Source organism: Poromitra crassiceps (genome assembly GCF_964638095.1).
Source record: "Poromitra crassiceps genome assembly, chromosome: 25".
Lineage (NCBI taxonomy): Eukaryota > Metazoa > Chordata > Actinopteri > Beryciformes > Melamphaidae > Poromitra > Poromitra crassiceps.
This window is the reverse complement of record NC_139649.1, coordinates 8,581,130-8,608,129: the sequence shown is the minus strand read 5'-3', so window position 1 is coordinate 8,608,129 and position 27,000 is coordinate 8,581,130. Positions and strand designations below refer to the sequence as shown.

At 46.4% G+C, this 27,000-nt stretch overlaps 2 protein-coding genes across 2 annotated transcripts in view; both read right to left on the bottom strand.

Moving 5' to 3' along the window:
* Nucleotides 1-1,179: 1,179 nt before the first annotated feature.
* On the bottom strand, nt 1,180-4,291 carry LOC310798499 (globoside alpha-1,3-N-acetylgalactosaminyltransferase 1-like; the record flags this gene model as incomplete). Its single annotated transcript, XM_083661032.1, has 2 exons — nt 1,180-2,413; nt 4,258-4,291. The coding sequence occupies 2 exons, from the start codon at nt 4,289-4,291 to the stop codon at nt 1,446-1,448; spliced, it is 1,002 nt and encodes a 333-aa protein (XP_083517158.1). The 3' UTR covers nt 1,180-1,445.
* Nucleotides 4,292-9,024: 4,733 nt separating this feature from the next.
* Nucleotides 9,025-27,000, bottom strand: part of pcsk1 (proprotein convertase subtilisin/kexin type 1) — a gene marked incomplete at both ends in the record, with an annotated part of 22,904 nt that continues 4,928 nt past the window's right edge. The window contains 11 exons of the mRNA XM_083660717.1: nt 9,025-9,474; nt 9,929-10,090; nt 10,345-10,478; nt 10,677-10,834; nt 12,582-12,815; nt 12,946-13,046; nt 16,862-17,074; nt 17,460-17,632; nt 19,166-19,254; nt 23,090-23,166; nt 25,367-25,513. Coding sequence (XP_083516843.1) covers nt 9,025-9,474; nt 9,929-10,090; nt 10,345-10,478; nt 10,677-10,834; nt 12,582-12,815; nt 12,946-13,046; nt 16,862-17,074; nt 17,460-17,632; nt 19,166-19,254; nt 23,090-23,166; nt 25,367-25,513 — 1,938 coding nt within the window. The remainder of the gene's footprint in view (nt 9,475-9,928; nt 10,091-10,344; nt 10,479-10,676; nt 10,835-12,581; nt 12,816-12,945; nt 13,047-16,861; nt 17,075-17,459; nt 17,633-19,165; nt 19,255-23,089; nt 23,167-25,366; nt 25,514-27,000) is intronic.

The following is a 27,000-nucleotide window of genomic DNA, read 5'->3' as shown; positions in this document are numbered from 1 at the left end:
GGGTTGTCAGTCAGCCTTCCTTCCGACCTTCAGACAGAGCCAGTTGTAGGCCAGCAACCACCTGGCAAAAAAAGTTTCATTGTCTCCCAGAATCTCCACCCACTGCATGCGAAGCGTGGGAAATGTCTAGTACTGTACCATTAAAAAGAGGTATGCAGCACAATCAGACTAAGAAAATGACGTTAAATATCATTCAATCACTTGAATTAACATATTAATTAGTATTACAATATAGGTATAATAAGTCAACAGAAACACCATCGCTATACAGATAATGTCCATGCCCCTGTGAAGTAGTGACTTTTTTGATTAAAAATAAAATAAAATAAACACTGTTATTATTTTTGCAAAGGATGACGAAGATGATCTGAAGTTCACCTCCAACTTCACTCCACGTGGCGATCTGGCCTGAGGACTGTGGCAGTGAGAAAAAGACATCTGCTACAGTGTAACCCTCCCATTAAAACACAGCACGCAAGGAAGAGAAACTGGAGAGAGAGAGAGAGAGTGTGTGTGTGTGTGTGTGTGTGTGTGTGTGTGTAAAAGAGAGAGAGAGGCTGACGACGCACACAAAGAACAAAACGAACACAGTTTCCCATACAAAATGAGCGAAATACATCCTTAAACTGCTACTGTAGCGTCTTACAGTTTCGACACTTTTCTGCTTTCGCAAAAACGGGATATTAGTTTTTTCCTAAACAACACGTGAAACCCGTGGCAATAGCATCGTGAATAATATCCATTTTCCTCCACCTGGTATTTAAAGACCTTGAAAAACAGCAGCGCCTCCGGTTAATGATTGGCCAGTGCGGGGAAAGTGTGTGCACTTCCACTGTTGACTCTTATCTGCTGCTGACCACAAAGCCAGTGGAGCAGTATCTCTACAGGCTGACATTAATGGAGAGGACAGTGCTTGGTTTTAAAGAGACAGGTCAATTTCTTCTTCATCTGCTGCTGCTGCGGAAGAGATAGCCAGGAAGCACACAGACACTGTTCACACAAATGGGATTGTAATTGAGAGCAGATTGGGCCGTTTGGCTGCGCGTGTTTGCAAGCTGCATCTATTGGCTAATTAAACAGCGTATGAAATATGGACTGGAAATGTGTTCGGCTCATTTAAAAGTTATTTATTAGCAATTGCATAAAGGCTATATGCCAATATATTTTAGTGCAAAATGAAAATATTACATCCGTACTACAAATTACTTCAGATCCATTGACCATCTTCATCTTGTTTGTGTAGTCCTCTGTCTTCATTTGATCATACCGCCGCTCTTTTTGACATAAATCTTTTCTCTTCCTCTCGTATCCTGTCATAGATCTACTTCCAGAGGAAATTAAGCCGAAAAGGAGATGTCTCCCTCCACGTGGCGTAGGATCTATACGGCGTTACTTCGATCAGGTGAGCCACCACCAGAACCCCTGCGCCTCCTTTTCCCACCCATTCAACAGTTGTTCTCCTCTCTCTTCTGCTGATCCAGCGCCTCGCATTGCCTCCCCAGGGAGAGCAGCCTCTGCACGGGCACGTCGGCGGCCAGCGCCGAGTCCCACCAGCTGTACTCTGGCGACAGCACGCGGGTCGGCCGGTTGGTGACCAGGTAGCGGTTCAGGTAGCTCTCCTCCAGGCCCCGGGCCGCGACGCCGTTGGCCTGGTCCTGCAGGATGAGCAGGGAACAGGCACGGGCCAGGCTGTACACCTCCGCCACCAGCCCTCCGTACAGCTCCGAGGTGTAGTAGTGGTCCCCCTCGTCCTCCTCCACGCAAGCCGAGGAGCTCTCTTCGATCTCGTAAGGGAACGCTTTCCGCGGCATTCCGTAGAGCTCCGGGTGCAAAGTGGCCACCAGGTCTCCGAGAATCTCCTCGCCCACGGGGGCCACGAACTCCTGGTCGACGTCGGCGCAGAAGATGTACTCGACCTCGCCGCGAATCGGGTCTTTGATGGCGGCGGTGAGCAGGGCCATGCGGCGCTGGGCCAGCCTCTCCCACCCGGGCAGCTCCGCCACGGGGACCACCTTCAGCTCTCTTTTGGGCCCCAACTTGACGGGCGGATGGAGAGTGCGGGTGTTATCCGTGAGGATGTAATAGGTGACCATGCCACCAGGGAGAAAGTGGTCTTCAGCAGACGAGAGGAAGCGTCGAAGGAACTGGGCGTAACCTCCGACGACTAGCACCAGCAGGCCGGTGCGGATTCCGATTCGCCGCTGTGTGAATTCGGCCCTGCGCTGTGCCGAGGCAACGCTGTCGCCCCACACTACGGGAGCGCCCCACGATGTCTCCGGAGCAAGCTGCTGTTGTCCCACCGCTCTGACGTCCACCATGTCTGTCATCTCTGTCTCCGTGTCCGTCCCCAGGGCGTGGACGACAGGACGAGGAGACTCCACGATGACGGCGGCTTTACGCCCATGGAGGAGATCTGAGGAGGCAAAGCACGTTTTGCTATTTCAACACGGGAAACGGACACTTTTCTCTCCGGGGGAGATGGTGATGAACAGTGAAATGCTTTTTTGGCAATCTCATAAAGCCGGAGGAAAATCTGAATCATAATTTGACTGAAAATTACCTTATTTAATAGTATATAATTATCATCATCTGCCCGTGAACTCTTATGGAGTATTTGGAGAGCATATTGCATAGTTACAATCATCTGTCATAATCAAGACAAAGTCCCGACGAGTAGACTCTCTGAAAGTGATTGGTAAAAGAAGGGGTCTATTTTAATTTTGCATTCAGTTCAAATGAGGTAACTGTATATATGGAGTTACTATGGTGACAGAAAGCAGCTTCCTGTGTGGCAGCGGGCGATGTGTTTTCTTTCAATATGCCTATTCAATGTCCTGGCACAGAGGGTCACGGTACAACAAACACTGCAGCGCACTTACATAGGAGAAGGGACAGGAGAAGGCAGTACAGGACTAGCTGCTTTCTGGTCACTCTGACCGACCCTGTTTGTTTGAAGGACACACAGGACAGGAAGGACACACATGCACACGCGCACACACACACACACACGCACACGCACGCACGCGCGCACGCACACACACACACACACACACACACACACACACACACACACACACACACACACACACACACACACACACATCCCATTTACCACCAACCAGAAGTGTTTGTATACATTCCAGATTCAATGCAGCCAGTGCCTGTGTTCAGTGTTGCTGGTTAAATGCCTAGGTGAGACTATGCTCTTTCAATCAGCAGCGCACAGCTTACAAACGTTTCTTTAGACCGTGACCTGGATTTTTTTTTTCCCCGAGCGCATGCTAGGAATGAAAACAATGTGCTACTGAAGAAAAGCCTCACTTAGAAACTTGGGGAACTTGAGAGTGCACAAATAATGACATCTTCAAAGTATACTTTTATCCTGTATAGGTAATAATAATAATAATAATAATAATTGATCGGATTTATGTGGCGCTTTTCAAGACACCCAAAGCGCTTCACATATTGCTGTGCGTGTGTGTGTGTGTGTGTGTGTGTGTGTGTGTGTGTGTGTGTGTGTGTGTGTGTGTGTGTGTGTATAGGCAAAATGATCTGTATGAAGCATACACTAGATTTTCTCAGATTGATGCATGGTTATTAAATTAGTGGCATAGCCATACTGAGTGTCGCCTGAAAAGCTTCACGAAACCTACAGATCTTTAGATCCAAATATTGATTGGATGCTGGTTAACTTCTGGCTTTTGGCACCGAGTTTGGTAAAGAAGTGTGTGACAAGAAACAACAGACACATCAAATGAACAGCGGTGGTAGTAGAGAATGGTGGAGTCGAGATGTAAGAAGCATGGGTTAGTATAGAATAGAAAGAGACACTATCCAGAGAGTTACTGTCTCTGATTGAACTTGTACAGTTACATTGGGAGTGGACAAGGAGTTGCGATCTGAGTGGGAGCAGAAGAAGTGAGTGAAGTCCACGACTCTCCCAAAACGTTCCCCCTTATGTCTACTATCCCCCGAGCTAAGAGATGTTCCTGACATACTTTCAAGATCAGTTAGCAGCTCCAAGAAAGTCTCTGAGCAGCAGCAGCAACGCTATGATCTTTGCTCTTCGCTCCACTCCTCTCCGGTCCAAATCCAAATCTCCTCTCTCACAGTCTCAAAAGCAACGAGGGTTTAATTGAGCGTGTCAAGTGCAGCAACCACACGTGATAAATCAGCGGAGAGAGCCAGGGAAAAGGGAACAGAGATGACACTGGTTGAAAGAGGTGGAGCAGAGTGGCTAGGCTAGGTTGTACTGACCTGAGGGCGTCCTGCAGGACGGGAACAGCGCCATGCTCTGACCTGCTGGTGGATAAACACACACGCGCCTTTGTCTGAGGCCTGGATCTGTGCCCAAAAACTCTCTCTCCCCCTCTCTCTGGAAATCTGCGGTTGAAAGTCACAGTGATTCTTCAGCCAATGGTTATTTTCATGCCTTGTCTTCTCTCTCGTTGAGTTTTGTTTCACTTTAATGTCCCACTCCCTTCTCTTTTCTTTGCCCTAGATTCTTCCTCGCTCGATCCCCCTGTCTCCTTTTTTTCCATCGGGCTTTTTTGCAGTAGCTATTCCGTTCTGGAACGTCTGGGAACAAGCCCAAAGCAGCCAGATGTGCAGGGAATCTGGGCGCATGGAAGGAGCGGAGGGCGGAAGATAAGATATTAAGGAAAGACAAGAAGTTAGAGGTCAAGTTATACAGATGGAACCGAGGTATATTGCTCTGGATGACATTTTGATCCTGCTACCCATGTTGGCAGTAGGTATAAAAGCCCCAGGAGCTCTCATAACAACCTCAATAAACACTCAACCTTTTATTGGGAAACTCTCGTTGTTTTCAGGGAGAGATGGCAGCCTGCACTTCTCAACTAATGGTAGAAAGGGAGGGGAGAAAAACGCAGCATTGTTGCATGAGCCAGGCTTCAAACCCCACACACAGGCCATGTCAGCAGAGTGTGTTGCACTCTTTGTCCACAAGGTGGTGCCACTCAGCAAGAAATGCCATTTAAGAAGAGGCTGTTTCATATCAATAATAATCACAGTGAAATGGTGGCATATTGGCGAAGAGATTACTGTTATCAGGCTCGATAACCAAGAATGTATGCGACATTTTGATCAATGTGAATACAGGCAACTATTAAAGATTGTAGCCATTAGACTTAGAGAGGGCTTTCCATCATAAGTTTCTGAAGTCAACTTAGATGTAAAAGAAATTTTAAAAAGTATTTGTGCATCTGAATGTTTCTTATCATTGTGCTTTTATTATTATATTCCCAGATAGATGGAAAGTATTATTCAATGTTTCTGCGCTATGGAGTATGAAGACTGAGCCAACAGCCAACGTAATATCCCAGGAAAATGTTACCATAAATAAGTCACTCACAGAGGTCACTTTGCAGTTTATTACGATAAATCTATATATTGTTTTGTACATCCATACAGAAATTGCGACATAATATAAGCTTGTGCAAACAGCTTTGGACAGAAGCATCGGTCAAACCCCCAAAAATATGAACAAAGAAACAACAACAACAGCGGCTAAGCTACACTAAAGTATGGATCAATTACAGGGCGAATGTAAACCGTTTTCCCAAACGTCATCTCCGTCCTGTCAACTCGTTGGCAGAGAAGCGGGGCTAAAGTCAGCAGGCAGGCAGCTCCAAACTATCAGCACCCAAATAAGCTGGAAGATAGAGAGACTCTGCACAGAGGATTCACAACTATTCACAACTCTCTGGCATCAACAATGACGCTAGCATCCAAAAATGGCTCTACACCTAGTGGAGATGATTATGTGAATTTACAGCATATATTAAGGCGTTCAAGATGAATGTGCTCGAGAGTTCCAGTGCAGAGCCCCTATATATATATAGGCTTGCTGAAGGGTCAAAGTGTTATAGGTCCATTACCAAAGAAAATAATATCCAAGAGGTGGCGCTAAATTGCAAATATTTATGCTTAATCTGTCCGGGGGTTAAAATGAAATGGTTCTGCTTGTAGTTGGCAATACAGATGATGAACAAACAACAGACCAGCCATTTGCACAATCACCAAAAACACAAGAAGCTTTTTCACAACAAACGGTTTGGCAGTGTTCATTGGTATTTGGATAACTCCACTGACTTTGCAATTATTGAATAAACGATACTAGAGAGAAAATAAACGGATCAAGGGTTTGATATACTGTGTAGTCGTGTATATTACTTTCATAAACTATGAAGAATCCTTAGAAAAATATTTCATTTAATGCAGCATTGTACTCGTACAAAATTAATCAGATTGCACACGAAGTAAGATCACCTGTTTTTCTAGTTTAAATATATTAGCTACAGTGAAGAAGAAAATCAATGAACAAATAAATAAAAACACATTTCCACTGATTCTGACCGATTGGTTGCAGGTTTACTCTTTTCTTAACCCTTGTACCCCAATTACGAATAATCCTCAATTTACTGTTAGTCCATCTGATGGACCTTAACGGGAATACTGTACTAATTTATAAATATTAATTTAAATTTTTAAATTTTTGACTGTTTATAATTCATTGGTAACTTCTTCCCTAATACCTCATACCAACATTTCATACCTATTCGAATTTTAACCCCTCAAATGCCAGTGTACAGTAAGTACAGTAAAAAAAAAAAAGTACACTAAAAAAAAAAAGTGATTTTTTTTTTCTCCATAAAGACAAACTGGATTTGGGTCTGATATTATGGGCAGGTTGGGGTGTTTTACAAAAGTCACCACTGCAAGATGCCTAGTGTCAAAGATTGGCAGGAATGATGTCACAATACCTATGACATCACTAGCCTATGACATCATCAGTGATGTCATGAGATGATTTTTGGTCAATAATATGTCACTGATGACATTACTGATGATTTCACAGACATTGTGACATCATCAGTGGGTTTTTGTATTTTTTGTGATTTTTTGTAAAAATAATATTTTTTCATATTTTGAGCCAAAAATCCAAAAAGCGCATGTTTTGGACTACCAGCCATTTTCCCCAAAACACACAAATGAGCTTTAGTCCAGCATCCATCCTGGTCTAAAGGCTTCAAATCAGTAGTGTGGACTGTCAAATTCAGTTTTCTAATATTTTCCCATCTTTGGCATAGGAATCAGTTTTTTTTACATTTCATGTAAACTGTATGGAATTGATTGCTATGCCAAAACTGGGGGAATATGGGGAAATAGCAAAACACAGTAGAAACTACAATTTTAACCGCTTGAGTCAAGGTGAGATGTGTAACATCAAGGAAATAATGATTTTTTGAAAAATTTGCTGGGAGTCAAAAAATGTTTTTGTTTTTGTGCAAAATTAACATTGAAACCAATGGGACAACTATGCAATGGACTTTGAGACCATGTAACTCCCCCAAATTTTCTACCAACTCCAAGGTTAGATATTAAGGTCAAATTTCAAGGTATTTGGTCCAGGATGCCCGCTGAAACAAATGAAATAAATTAATTTTGTAAAAATTTGCTGGGAGTACCAATAGAGTGTTTTCAATGGAAGTCAATGGGTCCATCAGATGGACTAACAGTAAATTGAGTTGTCCTTTTGAAACAAGGTCTTAGCATGGTGGAAAGATGATAGATATGATTGATTTTTGTCAAATACCCCCCCAAAAAATACCTAGCCTTAATTTCAGACCATTTAATCAAAAAATGTCGAAACGGCCCATACGCGACTGTAGGAAATATCCATCAGATGGACTAGTAGGACACAAGGGTTTTAAATTAATAATACAGTTCTACAACTCTTGAGCTTTGTTGACACCCTGAGAATAAATCATTTGTCAACACAGTTCAAGCTTTGCCAATAGCTGGTCAATTAAACTTTTTGTTTGATACTTATTGATAATCTACGCTTATCCTAATTTATTGACTTTATTTAAATGAACCGTGATCAATTTGTCTTCCAATGTGGATCATGTGAGTAGGTGTGCTACCGTTGCACAAAACATATGGAAGGGTAGCCTGTATGATATATGAAATATGGTCCAATCTAAACGGAGCCTTGGGACATTTGGGTAGGGAAAGTGGAGATTTTAGATGTCAAGTGTCTTCAAAACCATGTTACAATCATTGTCTTGGTTCATTCAATATATAGATGATATATAGATACAATTATAAAACATATTCTAATGGTGGCATGCTTGAGCAGGCAGTGAAGAGAAGGAGAGACAAGGCCTATTCCCAAAACATCTTGCCCCTTTTCTTTTGGTCAAAATGTTTAGAATTTCACAACATAGAGACAGTTTGTAGAAGGGAGGCTCTGATCATGAGACAAGCTGGAGCAGTGGGTCTACGTTTTAAATCACATGGACAAAGTACATGATATGAATGAATGAATGGCTGAATGGTCATTGGATTATGAAGGAGATCAGAAATGCAGCATTTTGGGAACAACAGAAATGACTGGAAGAGTCCCTTCCTCTGCTCCTGGTGCAGCTAGCTAAAAATTCCATAACAATTGCGCATTTTGTGATAAAAAGCATATAGAGGGTATGCACACCCACTGGAACACGCCCCCTCAATCGGGAACGAGTGTCAAAATGAGTGTCAAGTTCCTCCCTGAGCAGCAGGTGTCAGTTATCTAGGCTGATTACTGCATTCAAGCTCAGTCTTGCTGTGACTCAGTGGGCGTGACCCCACAGTGACTTCTGCCTCTGTGACATCACATGCATACCCTCTATAAGTTGGTGCATTTATAGCCAAAGGGGGGGTGGGGGAGATATTGAGCCATAACGAATTTTTGCAAGGAGGAAAAAAAAAAGATTCAAAATTCATGATGCCTCAGATCTTTTTGGAATGCCTTTGGCTATGTACCAAATGATTGCTTTTATCACAAAATGCACCAATTGTTATGGTTATCTGCACCACTAGTATCCCTCCCTCTTGTTCCTCTGCTCCCTATCCAACACATACCGCTAACCCTGCTCCCCCACTCGTTGTCTTTCTCCCTTCTTCTCTTCCTCCTTGTGATTCCTCTCCTCCATCCCGTTCGGGCCTTCAGGCCTTCACTCACTGGCGCTGGTCAGCGAGCATTTGGACCAGCGCCTGCAGCAGCCGGTCATCTCTGTGCCGGTAGGGCTTGCTGTTGTAGAAGCCGTCGCTGTAGTCGCTGTAGAGACTGTCCTCGGTGCCGCGGTACTTGTTGATCCTGTCCAGGGCCTGGTAGAGCTTCTGAGGGGGCAGTCGCGTGGCGGGCGGAGACGGGCTCTTGTCCAGGCGCTGCTGCTTCCTCCAGGGAGAGGAGGAGGATGCCCTGGCCGGCGACTGGGCCTGCTGGAGGGCCGGGGTCTGCCTGTTGAAGGCCGTCTGCAGGAGGCGCAGCAGGGCCAGGGTGGGGGAGTAGGGTGTTATGGGGGGCTTCTTTATGGGCTCCTTCTGGGAGTTGTCGTCGTCGTCGTCGGGTGGGGAGGCTTGGGTCTCGGCCTCGGTCCTCTGAGGCGGACGGGCCTGGGTGGGCTCCTCCTGGATCAGCACACAGACAGAGAGGAGGCATGTTGGAGCGGTGAATGTGAATGACAGTGTGACTCACACACACCGTCAGACAAAAGAAAACAATACGCAGGCAGAGCATCTAAAAATAGAACACATTTGTGCTGTGCGTTGGAAATCATACATCATGGAGCACTGCAGATTCCTCCTATTTGTTTGAAAAGATTAATATATGAATCTGTTGTATTGTTGTCATCTTATCAGACCTAGGTGTAACTTCAGTGTCAGTGGAACGTAACGGTGGTGTAGGTGCGATCGATGAGGATGGTTTTGGGAAACCAGGATTTACTAATCGTATGACGTCCCTGCTCTCATCCACTCCTATGATCCACTCACACGTCCTCGAAACAAGGTTTCCACGTGGGCACTCAGCCTCATGGAAAAGCACCAGGGGTCAATTATACCTCTATTGCGTTGTGCTCACCTCCATCATGTCATCCACACGTTCCACACCGCGGCGGTCGTTCTGCACAGCGTTGTAGGGGACGTACACTCTAGGTTTCTTCATGTGCTCCGGCTTCTCCGACGTTCCGTGCAGTATCAATTTCCAGTTCAAAATGCGACCCTCGTTCTCCATACGCCCAGACTGCCAGAGGGAATCACGTTGCTTTCATCTCAGCCAACACAATAATACCCACGTGCAAGAATATTCCTGCACACTGCAAAACCTGAATATGATTTTTTTTGTAGATATAATCTTTCTCTGCATTTATCAATTAACTAATCCAGGGGGGGCTTTTCTTTCTTTAACTGCATGCAGAAATGTGATGCAGAATTTGAATCACATCTGAACGAACAAGAGTGAGGCGTGTTTTGTCAACAGATGTGTGTGTAACTCACAGTGTCCGTGATCTTTATGGTCCATGTACCAGCAGGGTCTTCTCCCCAAGTGTGGACAGACATGAAGTCCCAGTTTCTGAAGCCGTTGGAGGAGGTGTCCCTCTCTCGCTCAGCCAACAACACTGTGCTGGTGCCTGAAGGAAAAGATCATTTCAGACCCATTATTATGGGACTCTAGTGCACGTGTGTGTGTGTGTGTGTGTGTGTGTGTGTGTGTGTGTGTGTGTGTGTGTGAGAGTGTGTGTGTGTGTGAGTGTGTGTGTGTGTGCGCGCCCGCGTGTGTGTGTGTGTGTGTGTGTGTGTGCGCGAGCGAGCGCACGTATATCACTGACCTGATGGGGAGGTGAGTGTGATGTGTAGGTCCCCTCTCCTGGTGTATTCGATGCTGGCCTCCACCTGGACATGCTCCAGTGAGAGGACTACATTCTCCTGGCCTGCACACGCTTTGGTTGGAATCTCTATAGTGATCTCCCCTGCTGCTTGCAGTGCCCTGTGGGACGCATTAAAATAGCAGGGCACGAGTTATGCAAACAGACCCACCGTGACAACAGAGGTCCATCATAATGTGACATACAGTAGTGTTGCCTTGGAACGTAACATAAAGGTCGGGGCAACAGCAGCGGGGTGCAAAATACCGCATCGCTGTTCTGCATATAACAAATTATTGTTTACATAGGATACTTGATCATGTGCGGTTTTGCATATTTCACTGAATATGCAAAGCAACACATTTGATCAGTATCCCTACAAATCCACTGAGCTGCAACAGCAATTCATAGTATTCTGACCACATCACCACACGGCCATCTTTGTAGGAAAATAACGGGAGATTGTAATCAAATGACAGCCACAGCCAATGAGCTGTGCATATTAAACAACACATCGTGGGAATATGAATAGATTGGGGAAAAGTAACTGGAGCCTATTTTGAATGCTGGAGGTTTTAAATGAATACCGGTGTTCAGACTCAGAGTTCATTTAGTTTTTGGAAAAATGACAATCCAGGATGTGTTGTCACATGACATCACCCAAACGTGCGTGCAGCATCGTGAACACAAAGCGGGGGCATGCATAGGCCCTCATACGATACACGGACAGGTTCTGATGCCTTTGGGCATTCATTTGGAAAAAACGTTAATCCCTACCCCCCCCCCCCCCCCCCTGGGCATGAATGAAAGGATTTCCATGTTGAAGCTGGCGTTAAAGCTGGAGGGCTTTGAGACCACTAAGCAATGAGAGAGATGTGGAGTCAAATCCACTGGATTAAACCGAGATGCAGGAAGGTAATGGTGGGGGGACTGGGTGTCACTGCTATTGAGTCTGGTAATCCAAAGCACATGGCATATGGACACTTAAGGGAAGACAAAACTGCCCACGCCAGTTGGCACGAGCTGCTATCGGTGGAATACCATTGAATCCAAAGGTGCATTCAAGGACAATTAAACGTTTGCCCTCAATGTTCTGGGATCATTAATCCAAAAAGGAACTTAACCCATTGATGCAGCATTTGTGTGTGTATCCCTTTAAGACCGCGAACCGCGTCAACGCGGTTCGCGGTCTTAAAGGGATACACACACAAATGAGGGATATACACGCAAATGCTGCATCAGGTATCAATGGGTTACACGAAACATCTGGTGAGATAAAAGAGGAACAGAGGGGGGGGGTTGCTTCCTCTGAGTTTTGCATGCCTGGCGGCTTAGCGTTTGGGCTATTTAATCCTATTGTTTAGCAGTTAACATCTATGAACAAGTGAAGTTAATGACTGACCTCAAAATATATTTTTTTCCCTCCGTCATCCATTTGAAAAACCCTTTTTTGATTCACTTTTATTTTCAGCGCACCGGAAGCTTTGCTGGCTTGAGATTTTGTTCTTGTTGTGACATGCATGCAAAAGCAACAGATTGGTCTTTAATAACACAGATGGTTTAATCTCTTTGCTTTGTTGAGGACATTAGGACATAACCTCTCTTTAATAAAATGAAATACTTTGCCAAAATCTGGTCCTGTTTTATGTAGACTACAGATTGCATCAGGAGCCAGATTTCATTTTGGTATACTGTGGTAGCAGAATGACAGAATGGTGGGCAGAATATGTTAAGGGTCTGGACCTACCGAAAAGCTGCCATTCGTCAGACATTACTGTAATAGCTGATGCTACAGAGAGAAGATGGAAGACAACGAAATCAGCTCAAAGAGAGCAGCCGTAAATGGTTCATAATATATGTTATATATACCTGGGCTGGAAAGAGTCATCCCTGACAATACACTGCTTCTTCTCTGGGACATGCTTCCAGATGGCTGGGTCAGCCAGGTCCACCAGGGCTTTGGCGTTGAGAAGGCCAAAGCCGAAGCGACTGTTGACCATCAGCCCTGCCCCGTTCCTCTTCCAGCCCGGGTTGTTGGCCAGGGGATCGAACTCCGAGGTCCACACCACAATGTGCTGCAGGTCTCTCCAGGTAAGCTCTGGACTGGAGGGAGGCAGGTTGAACAGGGGGGGGGGCAGGCCAGTGAGTAACACCAGGGTGCGTTGTGTGCATGGAGAAATGCCAGAGCAGTGCCATTATATGTTGTGTGTAGTGTAACAGTGTTGCAGCATACTTCTGCTCCAAGGCCAGCGCGAATATCCCAGCAGCCAGTGGGGCGGAGGCGGAGGTCCCAGTGTGAGTCTCGGTGCACTCATCATGCAGATCGGCGCTAGTCTGAAGGAAAACAGGCACAGAATAACATGAAAGATCATCTTAAATACATTGAATAGAATCATAATAAGACATGATGACCCCTGAGATGCGCTACCATTTTCTTTGACATTTATTTATTCGGTGAACAGTGAATCCTGCTTGTGGATTTTTCATCTGCATAGACCCTTTTCACGGGGGTCATTTTGTGTCGAAAAGGCAGGATAAACACAGGTGCAAGCAATACACTAATGAGGGTTTCCAAATTCCAATGATGGAAGTTGGAAACCCTCATTAGTGTTTTGCTTGCACCTGTGTTTAACCTGCCTTTTTGGCACAAAATGGCCCCCGTGAGAAGGGTCTATTCAACTGCATGCAGCCCCACATTCTCTGTGCCAAACTGCAAGAGCTCCAGGTGGATCCACACATGATCCTCTGGATGCTGGACTTTCTCCTTTAAAAGGGAGCAGTTTGTCAAAGTCAACAGCTCCACCTCTCCTGTCGTGCTCATGTCCACCGGCGCCCCCCAGGGGACAGTATTTTCACCATTCCTGTTTGCCCTGTATACCAACAGCCTGAGGGGCTCGGATGGTTTGAGCTTGGCGGTGAAGTTCGCAGATGACACTGCATTAGTTGACACTTCCAACAGTCACGCCCATTTTGAGGAGGAAGCAAACAATCTGCACCAGTGGTGTGAGGAGCACTTTCTCCAGATAAACGTGAGAACAACAAAGGAGCTCCTCATAGACTTCCGGAGAAAGGCCGATCATGTCCCACAGCTGAAACTCAATGGAGAGGTTGTGGAGAGGGTCAGCAGCTACAAGTACCTTGGGACCATCATTGACAGCGGGCTGACCTTCAATGACAACACACAATAAATCATCTTCAAAAAGTGCCAGCAACGGGCCTACCTTTTACGAAGGCTGAGGCACCTGAACATAGCCCCTCCCATCCTCCGCAGCTTCTATATTTGCCACATAGAGAGCCTCCTCACCTTCTCTTTTCTGGCCTGGTACGAGGGTCTCTCAGACGCCAATAAGGCCAAACTGAGGAGGGTGATTAGCCTGGGGTCCAAGCTCTGCGGGGCGCAATGCTCACCCCTCCAACGGCTTTATGACCAGAAGTCATAAGTCCTCTCCTCTGGTTCCCCCCACCCACCCCAGTCAGCGGTGGCCTTTTATACACGGCCCCAAACGGCGCAGGACAACGCGATTGGCTGACTCAGATTTGAATCTGAGCCAGCCAATCGCTATGCCCCATGACCGGATGGACCATATATGGACTTCCTCCCCCCGACTCCTCTCCCCCTCTCCTCTCCTCTCCTCTCCTCTTCTCCTCTCCCCCTCTCCCCTCCTCTTCTCTCCCCCTCTCCCCTCCTCTTCTCCCCCTCTCCCCTTCTCTCCCCCTCTCCTCTGGTTCTCCCCTCTCCCCTCCTCTTCTCCCCTTCTCTCCTCCTCTCCCCCCCTCTTCTCCCCCTCTCTCCTCTCCCCTCTCCCCCTCTCCTCTGGTTCTCCCCTCCTCTTCTCTCCCCCTCTCCTCTCCCCCTCTCCCCTCCTCTTCTCCCCCTCTCCCCTTCTCTCCTCTGGTTCCCCCCACCCACCCCAGTCAGCGGTGGCCTTTTATACACGGTCCCAAACGGCACAGGGCAACGCGATTGGCTGACTCAGATTTGAATCTGAGCCAGCCAATCGCTGTGCCCCATGACCGGATGGACCATATATGGACTTCCTCCCCCCGACTCCTCTCCTCTCCTCCCCTCTCCCTCTCCTCCTCTTCTCTCCCCCTCTCCCCTCCTCTTCTCCCCCTCTCCCCTTCTCTCCCCCTCTCCTCTGGTTCTCCCCTCTCACCTCCTCTTCTCCCCCTCTCTGAATCTGAGCCAGCCAATCGCTGTGCCCCATGACCGGATGGACCATATATGGACTTCCTCCCCCCGACTCCTCTCCTCTCCTCCCCTCTCCCTCTCCTCCTCTTCTCTCCCCCTCTCCCCTCCTCTTCTCCCCCTCTCCCCTTCTCTCCCCCTCTCCTCTGGTTCTCCCCTCTCACCTCCTCTTCTCCCCCTCTCCTCTGGTTCCCCCCACCCACCCCAGTCAGCGGTGGCCTTTTATACACGGTCCCAAACGGCGCAGGACAACGCGATTGGCTGACTCAGATTTGAATCTGAGCCAGCCAATCGCTGTGCCCCATGACCGGATGGACCATATATGGACTTCCTCCCCCCGACTCCTCTCCCCCTCTCCTCTCCTCCCCTCTCCCTCTCCTCTTCTCCTCTCCCCCTCTCCCCTCCTCTTCTCCCCCTCTCCTCTGGTTCCCCCCACCCACCCCAGTCAGCGGTGGCCTTTTATACACAGTCCCAAACGGCGCAGGGCAACGCGATTGGCTGACTCAGATTTGAATCTGAGCCAGCCAATCGCTGTGCCCCATGACCGGATGGACCATATATGGACTTCCTCCCCCCGACTCCTCTCCTCTCCTCTCCTCCCCTCTCCCTCTCCCTCTCCTCCTCTTCTCTCCCCCTCTCCCCTCCTCTTCTCCCCCTCTCCCCTTCTCTCCCCCTCTCCTCTGGTTCTCCCCTCTCACCTCCTCTTCTCCCCCTCTCCCCTCCTCTTCTCCCCCTCTCCCCTCTTCTCTCCCTCTCTCCTCTCCCCTCTCCCCCTCTCCTCTGGTTCTCCCCTCCTCTCCTCTCCCCCTCTCCCCTCCTCTTCTCCCCCTCTCCCCTCTTCTCCCCCTCTCTCCTCTCCCCCCTCCTCTGGTTCTCCCCTCCTCTTCTCTCCCCCTCTCCTCTCCCCCTCTCCCCTCCTCTTCTCCCCCTCTCCTCCCCTCTCCTCTTCTCCTCTCCCCCTCTCCCCTCCTCTTCTCTCCCCCTCTCCCCTCCTCTTCTCCCCCTCTCCCCTTCTCTCCTCCTCTCCCCTCCTCTTCTCTCCCCCTCTCCTCTGGTTCCCCCCACCCACCCCAGTCAGCGGTGGCCTTTTATACACGTCCCAAACAGCGCAGGACAACGCGATTGGCTGACTCAGATTTGAATCTGAGCCAGCCAATCACTGTGCCCCATGACCGGATGGACCATATACAGTATGGACTTCCTCCCCCCGAGTGGCTTGTGCTATCATAGCTGCTGACTGTTACTGCACTATCCGTCAGATCCCTTTGCAATACCAACTCTGTGCAATCTATAAAGGTACATGGACGTTACTCTGCAGAAACTACAGTAACAAAATCACGAATTGCTCTGTTTTTGGAGCTCTGCATGTCTGTGTTTGTCTAGTTAATGCGTTAATGTTAGCTAACGGCTAACATTCGCTAGTTAGCCAACCAACCAGCAGCTAACATTAGCTAGCTAGCTAGCTTACCGGAAGCGATATTTTTTTCGGATGATGGCGAAGGCATAACCCACCCCTGGCCCTCTCTGCCTCTGATTAGTGGCAGCGTTATAAACCATAGATATGACTATATTAAAAACATAAACACACTGGCGTCTTTCATGCAGGCTAGCAAGCGTAACTGCTGTATGTCTGTCTGACCTTACCCCGCTAGCCGGGCGCTTCTCGCTCATACTGAGCACATTAGCGCCCGGCGAACGTCACGCATTTCCCATTTTACACTGTGCCATTTTCACGTCTAGGTCTAAAAGCCGGCTCCTACCTGAGTCTTCACGTAAAATGAAGACGCTATCCTCATTACCACCCTCAGTGGTGGTAATGAGGGAGGCGCAAGCGCTGCCTTTTTCACTTTCCCCACCCAGATTTATCCTGCCCGTCCCGGGGGAATGAACCGATGACCTTCCGGTCACAAGCGCTCGCTTCTCCAAAACCCGCGCCCTGTTTTAAACCGAAGCGACTTACGATCCTCTGGTCGGTGTAGTCTCCACTGCTGTACGCTGTGGCCAGAGTGGAGGAGCACTTCTCCGCGTACCACGGGGACAGGCCCTGCTGCGAGGCACTGCTGATGGAGATGGTGTAGATGCTGTCTGTGTAGCCGTCACAGTCACAGTTATCGCCCTGCCGGCCGCCGTTACCCGACGCCCAAACAAAAATGGAGCCTTTCCCCCCGCGGCCCTAAAGGAACCATGATGGGAGAGAGTTGAAGGAGGAGGGAGGAAAATGCTTATATACATATCTTATGTACTGTATACACGATGAAAGATGAGAAACTGAACTGCTATATTGCTTAACATAAAAGTGATATTACTTTACTTTACTTTATTGCATTTAGCAGAGGCTTTTTTTTTGTATTTGGGGTGATGTAGATACAAATCTTTCCGAACAATTATAACCAACGGCATTTCCTCGTTAGCAGCATTCTTCTGGATGGCAGATTACATTGCCCTAATTGATTTTGACAGTTTGATCAGGTAAAGGCAGGTAATAGCGCCCATCGAGAAGCTGAGTCTGAGACCACACCCACTTAATTGAAATAATGATTGGCTGTCTTATTAATTACCTTCTGGATGCCGTATTCAAAGGCCTTCTGGGCCAGGCGGCCGGGCCCCTCCACTGTCTTGCCGTCATCGTTGGGTCCCCAGCTGGCACTGTAGATGTCCACATGGTCTGGATTGAAGCCAATAGAGCTGGCCTCGATGGCATCAGTCACAATCCCGTCCAACATACGAATCCCTGTGGTAGAGAGACAGGAAGAAGATTACAGCACAGGTTCTGGTTCTGGTTTTTCCACCGTATACCTGTACTGGAATTTTTCAAGTCAGACATTTTCAAAGATATATTGACAATCATTGGTCATTTCTAAGGAATGCAGAAAGGAAGGACTCAAATGTTATTCTACTTTTTTCCCTCGTGACATGAAATGAAGGTTAGCTTTGTTAGTAAAGCGCTTCGCTTAATTTGAGTTCTAATACAATTCCCTTGTTTTGTGACAGCAGCGTTTGTAATGTTGCTATTTGAAGACAGTAAATCAGCTGGTGCTTCTAGGGGCACTAAGACCCAGCTGGCCACTCTGGCCCTTCAGATGTCACAGCCCTAATATGCAAACTATTGTTGAGGTGGACTGGAGCTCAGTCATTTTGGAGAGTGACGTTAAGGAGCCATCTGGTGTGACAAGCAGGTCTCCATCAGGAAACCTTCTCCTCCCAGCTACTGCCTTTAATGAACTAACCCGGGGTGGTGCATTCATGGTACAGGCATCTATCTAGACTAGAGTAGTATCCTCTAGAGAGAGAGTGGCGTCAGCGGAGGACCAAAATGCGAGACTCATTAGCCAATGAACAGCCAGGAATGGGTCTCGCGCTACTTTTGCATGCTAAAATAAAGCTGATAATGTACAATTTGATTCAAGGGATGAAAAACCCTTTCAGAGTACAACACAAACTGTCTATTTTGCTGCAACTCGACAGTGCTGCTCTTTTTACTCAAGAGTTCCACTTTCTACTAGGGGTGGGACAAAATATCGATACCCACGTTATCGCGATATTTCCACCCGCGATACGTTATCGATACACTGGCGCCAAGTATCGATATGTTTATTAATTTTTTTTTTTTTTTTTTTTTTTTTTTAATAAACAGGCTAAAATATTATGCTGTGTGTGCGGTAGTTGAAACATAGTTTCAAGTTGACTTTATTTATGTTTGTAGTTGAAACAAAAACATAACTACTGTAGGCTACATGAATGGAAATGTTTGATCATTAATATCTACTTTTAGAAATTATATAGGTAGGTAGGTAGGTAGGTTATATAGGTTTTCTTGTTTTAATAGTAATAATAAAAAGACTTAATGTGTAACTTTTCCTCCGTGGTATCGAAAATGGTATGAGTGAGTGAGTGAACTCAGAGAGTTCATGTCAATTCTGCTAATAAATGCATAATACATGATTTTTTGCCTTCAGAGGTATTTTTTTCACTTGTTACACAGGTATCGTGATGTATCGTCTTCCAATATATCGCAGTATCGCAGTATCGCAGTATCGTGATATATCGTTATCGAGGGCCAAGTATCGTGACGATATCGTATCGTGAGCTACTCAGCGATTCCCACCCCTACTTTCTACTTCCTGGAAAAAAACTGGTCCATTGGAGTGAATGGAGATGTCGGAACTCTTCTATTATACGGCTCTGGACTAGAGCACCCACCAAACATACATTTTTTATTATATTTGCATATACAGTATAAATATGCATGAAGCTCTTCTCTTACCTCCAACCTTGGAGTTGTATGCCACGCCAACACCACACTTATTGTTGTCTGCCTGCATAGCAATCTCCCCAGCACACCTGGTTCCATGCCTATGAACAAACATGTTTGATAAACACTGTATTAGAAACATTATGTCGTGTTTATCACGGCGTCTGTACATACCCCATATTTAGCTAATAACAGGTACAATACATCGCTGGGTGTGCTCATGTATATAACTAGGAATCTTGCGCGCTCGATGCCTAGGCTTGGCCGCTGCGCGGCCTCGGCCGCCCTGCAGCTCGCATACACAGCTCGCCCACTGCGCGGCCTCGCCTGTTCACTGATGACAATTACATCATCACTGAACTATAGCCTCAGCCTTAGGGCAATCAGCCTTAGTGCCCTAATCAATTAATCTGCCCTAATTAAAAACTCTGGCTCCATCAGGTCACCCGCACAGGTGCTCTTTACACCCCCTGGAAGTTTCAGCCCGATCGCACGTAAAACGGCATATCTGTGGCCGGCCAAAATTCTTTAAACAGACAGAGAAACAGAGTCCACATTGCCAAATTTATAGATAGATAGATAGATAGATAGATAGATAGATAGATAGATAGATAGATAGATAGATAGATAGATAGATGGATAGATGTATAATATGTGCATTGTCCCAAATCAAAGAGATTTAAAACTGTAATCACCAAATTGTTACTTTTTCACACGCAACCTTTGAACTTCATTGCACTATGTTCCAATTTTGTGTATTTTCTTTGAACTGTTTGGTTTAGACTCGCCCTCATCATTTCACAGGGTGCAAAACTCATCATCACAGCAGGTACTGTATAGGCCACGATAATTGGTTAAATAACATCTCTCCTAAAATGACATGTCTAGAACAGAACAACATTCATCTGACGACAGCATCAGCTGCATCACATGGACGTGCTTTGATATTCATCTGACGACAGCATCAGCTGCATCACATGGACGTGACGACAGCATCAGCTGCATCACATGGACGTGCTTTGGTCGTATGTTATTGTGCATCTGTGAAAATAGGCTCTGAACTGGAGAGTGCTCTGAGAACAAAAGAGCGCCGCGTCATTGGTGGTGAAGAGGCTGTGTGTGTGTGTGTGTGTGTGTGTGTGTGTGTTTGCGCGTGCGTGCGTGTGTGTGTGTGTGTGTTTGTGTGTGTGCGTGTGTGTGTGTGTGTGTGTGTGTGTTTGTGTGTTTGCGCGTGCGTGCGTGCAGTGCAAGAGAGCCTAGGAATCGTAGCGTAGTGCGCGAGATGCCTAGTAATCAAAATAATCACAAAAGAGATTGTGCTTTCGGTATAGATCTGCTCTAGCCTGGTAAACCTGGTCAAATGATATGTGAGTTCATGTGAGCGGCTGGTTTACCAGCTGGATCATCACACACTTGGAGCTACAGTAGATCTGCTCCAGTGTGATGATGATGAGTCCTTGCTGCAGCTTCACTCACATGGATTCCATGGCAACATAAGGGTGTTTGGGGAGGGAAAGCCACTGTGGTGCAAAGCTTAACACTCACACCAGCTGGCAACAGCCAGATCTGACGCAGACAGATGCTACGACTGGTAGTCAATGTACAGTAAGATGATGTAATCGTGGCTCATTTGAGAATTCTGCCTGTGCATCCTACTGCAAGTGCTGTTGTGATCAGTGATTAGGGGTGTTGTGATAATCGTGATATGACGATAATCATTATAGTGTAAATATATATATATATATATATATATATATACATGAGGGATCAGCCAATCAGCATTTTTGTAAACAAACAGCGTCACTGGGTGGAAACGGCACTGGGACCCTATGGAGCCTGAGCTTGAGCGTCTGACTCTAGCCGGCTGACCCTATTTACACAACTTTAACACGACATGCATATATTATCCATCAAACTCTTGAGCTACTTTCTGCTCTCACTCACAATGTCAAAATATAAGCGATGTGTTAACACATTCACTGCCAGCCGTTTTTTTTTTTACTGTAGGTAGGTTCTGCCAGAGGGTTTTTTTGAGGATTCTGGCTCATCTTTCAAGACCCGAGGATTCTTTTCTGCTAAGATTTTGTGAACACACAATATCTCAAAAGAACTAATAGAATGTGTGCTTTCTCTGTCTAAAAGAGTTAGTTTGTAGAGTTAGTAGTTATGTAAGCATTAGCAGTTGAATACAGCATGGTTTCAGCGTCTGGAAATTTATTCTGAGATAAACGACTTTTTGTGAAATTCGATAGAACAGTCACTTTAACCATTCATTTTTGGCATCAGTAAGACGTCAGACATCTAAACAATAGTTTTGAACAGTAATTTCCTCCATAACAGCAGGAAACCCCCCTCTGCTTCCAACTCCTCCCTCCGTGGGCGTTCTCCTCCGCCCTCCTTGGCGGAGGAGCCAGGCAGCAGCAACTCGTTTGTCACAGACCCGCTGCCTGGCTCCTGCCTGGCAGTCTGGATGGGGCTCGCTGGATGGGTTTCGCTCGTTTCTTGGCGGTCCGGTTGAGAGCTCTGATGAAGCTCTTGCGATTCTGGGCTTATTTATGGTGCGTGTTTCAAAGTGTGCATCCAGTCTATTCTTGGAACCCCCCACCGTTGCCACCGCTGTGCATCAGCGTGAAAGTGAAAGCGTTTTCGCCATCCATTTTACTGTATGAGAACGGCTTCCTCGCGCTTTTCCCTCCAGTTTTGGCTCGCCTCTTTCTACTGTGGAGAGACATGTCGCCACTCAGTGGGTCGGTAAAATAGATTATACACATTCAATACCTCCAATAGTGGTATAGGAGACGTAAAAGGGTTAGATCAACGTCCCACCGTCCAAAAAAAAAAAAAAATTTTTTTACGTAAAAACACGTCATTGGCAGTCAACCGTTGGATTTAGTTTGACGTAAAAACACGTCATTGGCAGTAGGGGTGGGGGAAAAAATCGATTCACCTAAGTATCGCGATTTTTAATGTCACGATTTTTTGGATCGATCTTTTATTCCAGAATCGATAATCGCAAATTAAAAAAAAAAAAATTTTTTTTTTGGGTGCTTGCAGTCAGGCCACTCACTGAACAGCAGGCCAGGCGCCGCCTACTGGTTTACTAGTGGTTTTATTACTTTATTAGTTAGTCTGAAGTAATAATTACACTTCAGGGTTAAAGTGGGTGCATCTCATTGTAAAATTGGACCCAAATCTGGCTTCAAACGGCCCAAATTTCACGCGCGTTGGCCCATATCGGCCTGGCCTGCTTGGTATCTAATGCCCGGCCTGAATTATGATCCCAGTCCGCCCCTGTTTTTAACTATATCGCCCAGCCCTACTCATGATATATAATATACAGTCTCTAGTGTATGATTCAACTTTTCCCATGTTCTAATCTAGTGTAAAAAAGCAAACAAACTGAAAAAATAAAAGAAAAAAATAAACAAAAATCGCAATAAATCGTAATATCGAATCGCAATAATCGTAGAATCGCAATAATCGTGAATCGCAATATATATCGAATCGGCACCAAAGTATCGTGATAGTATCGAATCGGGAGATAAGTGAATCGGCACAGCCCTAATTGGCAGTGAACGTGTTAACTGCCGGGGTTCCGGGTGTTTTACGGTGTCGCGATGTCACGCTGATCCCTCGTATTGTATTAATAATACACTTTTGATAATATTGTCTCAATAATCCGGGACCTCTTAAATCATTTCTGCTTCTTTCCGTTCTCACTTTGTCTTTGTTTCAAAAGAAATTCTGTAGATATCGCAAAATATCGTTATCGTGAACTATTTCCGCCATGATATCGTGACGATATCGCCCTATCAGTGATGTAGTGCCTTTTCGCACCACGTAGTTTGCCATCGAGTCGTTTTAGAATTCTGTCTGCTGTTCCGTTTTTGTGCACATGCTCATGCTTCCCTGGCATTTCCCAGCAGTCAAACTTACTTGTTCTCATTGGTGGAGTCGTATCTGGGGAAAGGGTCCGGGTCGTTGTCGTTGAAATCGTAGCTGGCTGCTGCATCCTGTTGGAAACAGAGAAATGATCAGTGATCTTTTTTTTTAAGTTGGGGGTGACATCATCATATCATATCATGTCATATATCAATATCAGTGATGAAGACTGGTAACATGTTAGGTCCATCAGGCGTCTGAATGCAGGACCAATCTGCTGTCACTGAGAGAGACTGAGGGCGTTATGAATGACAAGAGGAGAGACGGATATGATCAAATGCTGAAACCAAGCCATTGGTTGTAAGGATGAAGAAGAACAGGGCTCTTCCTCATGTCAACAACAGATATACAGTATCTGTTGAAACATGATGGGGGAAGTCAGGCAGTGACTGCTGTTATATACTGAGGTGACGTCTGTGTCATAGTTCTATTTCTATTGAATAAAGTTAGTGGTCGTAGTGGGTAAACGTGGGCATCGTCACCACAAAAATGCTCAATCAAAATGCTTGGAAAATGATGCTAATAAAGCAGGACATTGTGGTGCTATATGGGCTAAAGTGTGCATCATGTGTAAAATGCATTGATTCTATATACTGTATCCCATATAACATGTTGGATGTGTCCCTGACTCCCTGCTCTGTCTGTCCTGTCATTCTCCTGCACTATAAATGAAAATATCCTAAATATAATAAGGATAAACAAAAAATGAAACAAAACTCATTTATTTATTTATTTATTTATTTATTTATTCATTTATTTATTCATATTTATTTATTTTACTCCCCTCAGTTGTCTGGGTCAGCAATAACGGTTTGAATCCCCAGTCCGAGTCAGATGCCAGTCACTGTCACTTTAGAGTCATCACCAGAAGAAATGTATGCAAACGCAGGCGGCTCATATGCCTTGATTATTAAGGATGAGCTGCTCAGTTGATTGATTAATCAGCCTTAACTTAATTACAACGGGAGTCGTTTCAATCGGCCGTGTTGTCGTGCATCCTATCTTCCGCTCTCTGCCTGCTCTGGCTCAGCAGTGATGGCTGCCCGTCACCAGCCTATAGCTTCTGAGGGAAACAGCACTGTTGGGGCACAGTCTAGATGGAGCGCGCGCCCTTTCATCAACATGTAATTATTTGCACTCAAGCTTGACATTAAAATATCAGTAAAACAAGAGAGATATTTTCATTTTTTTCCCACTTTTTCTCCCATTTTCTCCCCAATTGTACTCGGCCAATTCCCTCTGCTGTCCTGGTCGTTGCTCCACCCTCTCATGGATGTATTAAAAGAACTGGATAGGGGACGTGCCACGCCCACCCATGCATTCGGACGGAGGCTGCTCACTGGCGCATGAAGTCATCATGGGGGGGGGGGGTTTCTTCCTGGTTTTACTTCCTGACCATGCGGCCCAAGGCGAAGTGCGCATGTGTGCCATGACGTATTCCATGACGTCTCCCACCCATGGATGTATTAATAGAAGAAAATACACCCATATACAGCTCTTAGTGGCTTCTGAAGAAAAAATGCCCCATAAAAAATGATTTGATCATTAAAAGAGTCGTTTTATACTTTGAGTGACACCCGGAAAAAAAATCCCCTGGGTTTAACAGCTGCCGGGGTCCCCATGCAAGTGGATGGGAATTTTCCTTTCTGGGGCTGCATGGCGTCACGTGACTTGCAATGCAGAGCTTCGCCACCATGTTCAAATGGCTTCACAGCCCAGCGCTATTCCTGGGGGCTTGCACCCTCTCTGCCCGATCTGGGAAGAGTTGTAGACTAGCACATGCTTCCTCTGATACATGTGCAGTCGCCAGCTGCAGCTTCTTTTCACCTGACACTGAGGAGTTTCAGGACGTAGCACGTAGTGGGAGGATCACGCTATTCCCGCCAGTTCCCCTCCCCCCGAACAGGCGCCCCGACCGACCAGAGGAGGCACTACTACTACTAGTGTATCGACCAGGACTCTCATACCCCCACTGGCTTCCCACCTGCAGACGCGGCATGTGTCTGTAGGAAGTACGAAAGTCTGATATTCTAAACAGATCCCTGTGTAGGCTATTCTTAAATACCTTCAATTCACCCTGCTACAGTAACATGCCCATATCCCTTTTGCATCTAGGTAATCAAAAGCCTGAAGCTCCTTGGAGGTTGGCATTATCGTATAGAGCATCTTTTAGTGTCTTTATGAATCGCCCTGTAAGGTGTCACCAGCAGCGTTGCTATGGCAACGGCCAGCCCAGACGAGGGGGCTGTCTCCATGGAAACGGTATCTTACGTAGTTGGAGTAGATGTCCGTGTGGTTCCACTCCAGTCCGTCGTCCAGAACGGTGATGACCACTCCTTTCCCTGTGATGCCCTCCTTCCACACCGGGATCACGTGCAGGTCCAGCTTGGGCAGTGAGGAGGAAGTCCGTGTGTCTTGCTGGAAGAGAGGACCGGAGGGATAGGGGGGTACGGGTGGGAAGAGTAGAGAGGAGGGGGGGTTTGTTGTTCACGTGTGGAAAATGTGTTTTATGTGTTGCAAAAAATGGTAATAACATTGCTCGGGGTGGCTGGCACCGGTTTGGTAATTTTGAGAATTTCAAAATTGCACATCCCGCATTCAAACCGAAATTAGATAATAAACAACGTTACATAACACTCCCTAACCGAATACACTGATAATAAACCTAATAAATCCAATGAGCCGTTGGACACATTCATGGCAAGACCTTGTAAGTCTATTACATAGCTAGCTGTGTTCCACACAACAGGACAGCCCCACACACTGAGGTACTTCACAGCTGTCTGAGCACTCCTACCTAAACAGCCCCTATCGAGTATCGTGTACGCTAAAAAAACCATAGAGAAAGGTCACAAGATGTCAGCCGAGCGACATCCTGCCAGCACTTCCATTGACCTTTCGAGGAAATTCATTATAAGCTATTGGGCTCGATGGCTTATCTTTTGTCGGGGCTCGAGACCATTCTCCTGGCCACTTGTAGGCCGACCGCTGCCAGAGGCTCATAATATGCTGCCACAGGTTTTTGTTACTCGCCTCAGATGACAACGTCTCTACTAATGAATTTAACCTACAAGACACAAAGCAGGGTCTAGCCATGTGTAGTTCAACCCAGGGTTGAAACACATCCGCTCTCTCTCCCGGATGAATTATTGTAGAAATCTATCTCTCTAACAGCGATCTAACTGACATCACTTTGAAGTGCACGTGAGAAGTGCACGTGAGAAGCGAGGGGATGTGTGGGGTGGGGTGTCAAAGGCCGTGCTAATTGGAAAATCAGCAGGGAGTGAGGGCGAGCGAGTGAGCGAGTGAGTGAGCGAGCGGGGGCGGGGCCACTGCCCGCCCGGGGAGTCGTTATGATTCAGAGATGGAGACGGGACTATAAAAAGAAACCCTATTCACTCTTTTGCTCTTTGCGCATTATGCACAGACACTGCAGAACGCCACCCCAAGACGTGACTCATCGCTGTGATGTATCTCTCTCTCTCTCTCTCTCTCTTTCTCTCTCTCTCTTTCTCTCTCTCTCTCTCTCTCTCTCTCTTTCTCTCTCTCTGTCTTTCTCTCTCTCTCTTTCTCTCTCTCTTTCTCTCTGTCTTTCTCTCTCTTTCTCTCTCTCTCTTTCTCTCTCTGTCTTTCTCTCTCTCTCTCTCTGTCTTTCTCTCTCTCTTTCTCTCTTTCTCTATCTCTCTCTCTCTGTCTTTCTCTCTCTCTCTCTTTCTCTCTCTCTCTTTCTCTCTCTCTGTCTTTCTCTCTCTCTTTCTCTCTCTCTCTCTCTCTGTCTTTCTCTCTCTCTCTCTCTCTCTCTGTCTTTCTCTCTCTCTCTCTTTCTCTCTCTCTCTGTCTTTCTCTCTCTCTCTTTCTCTCTCTCTCTCTCTCTCTCTCTCTCTTTCTCTCTCTCTGTCTTTCTC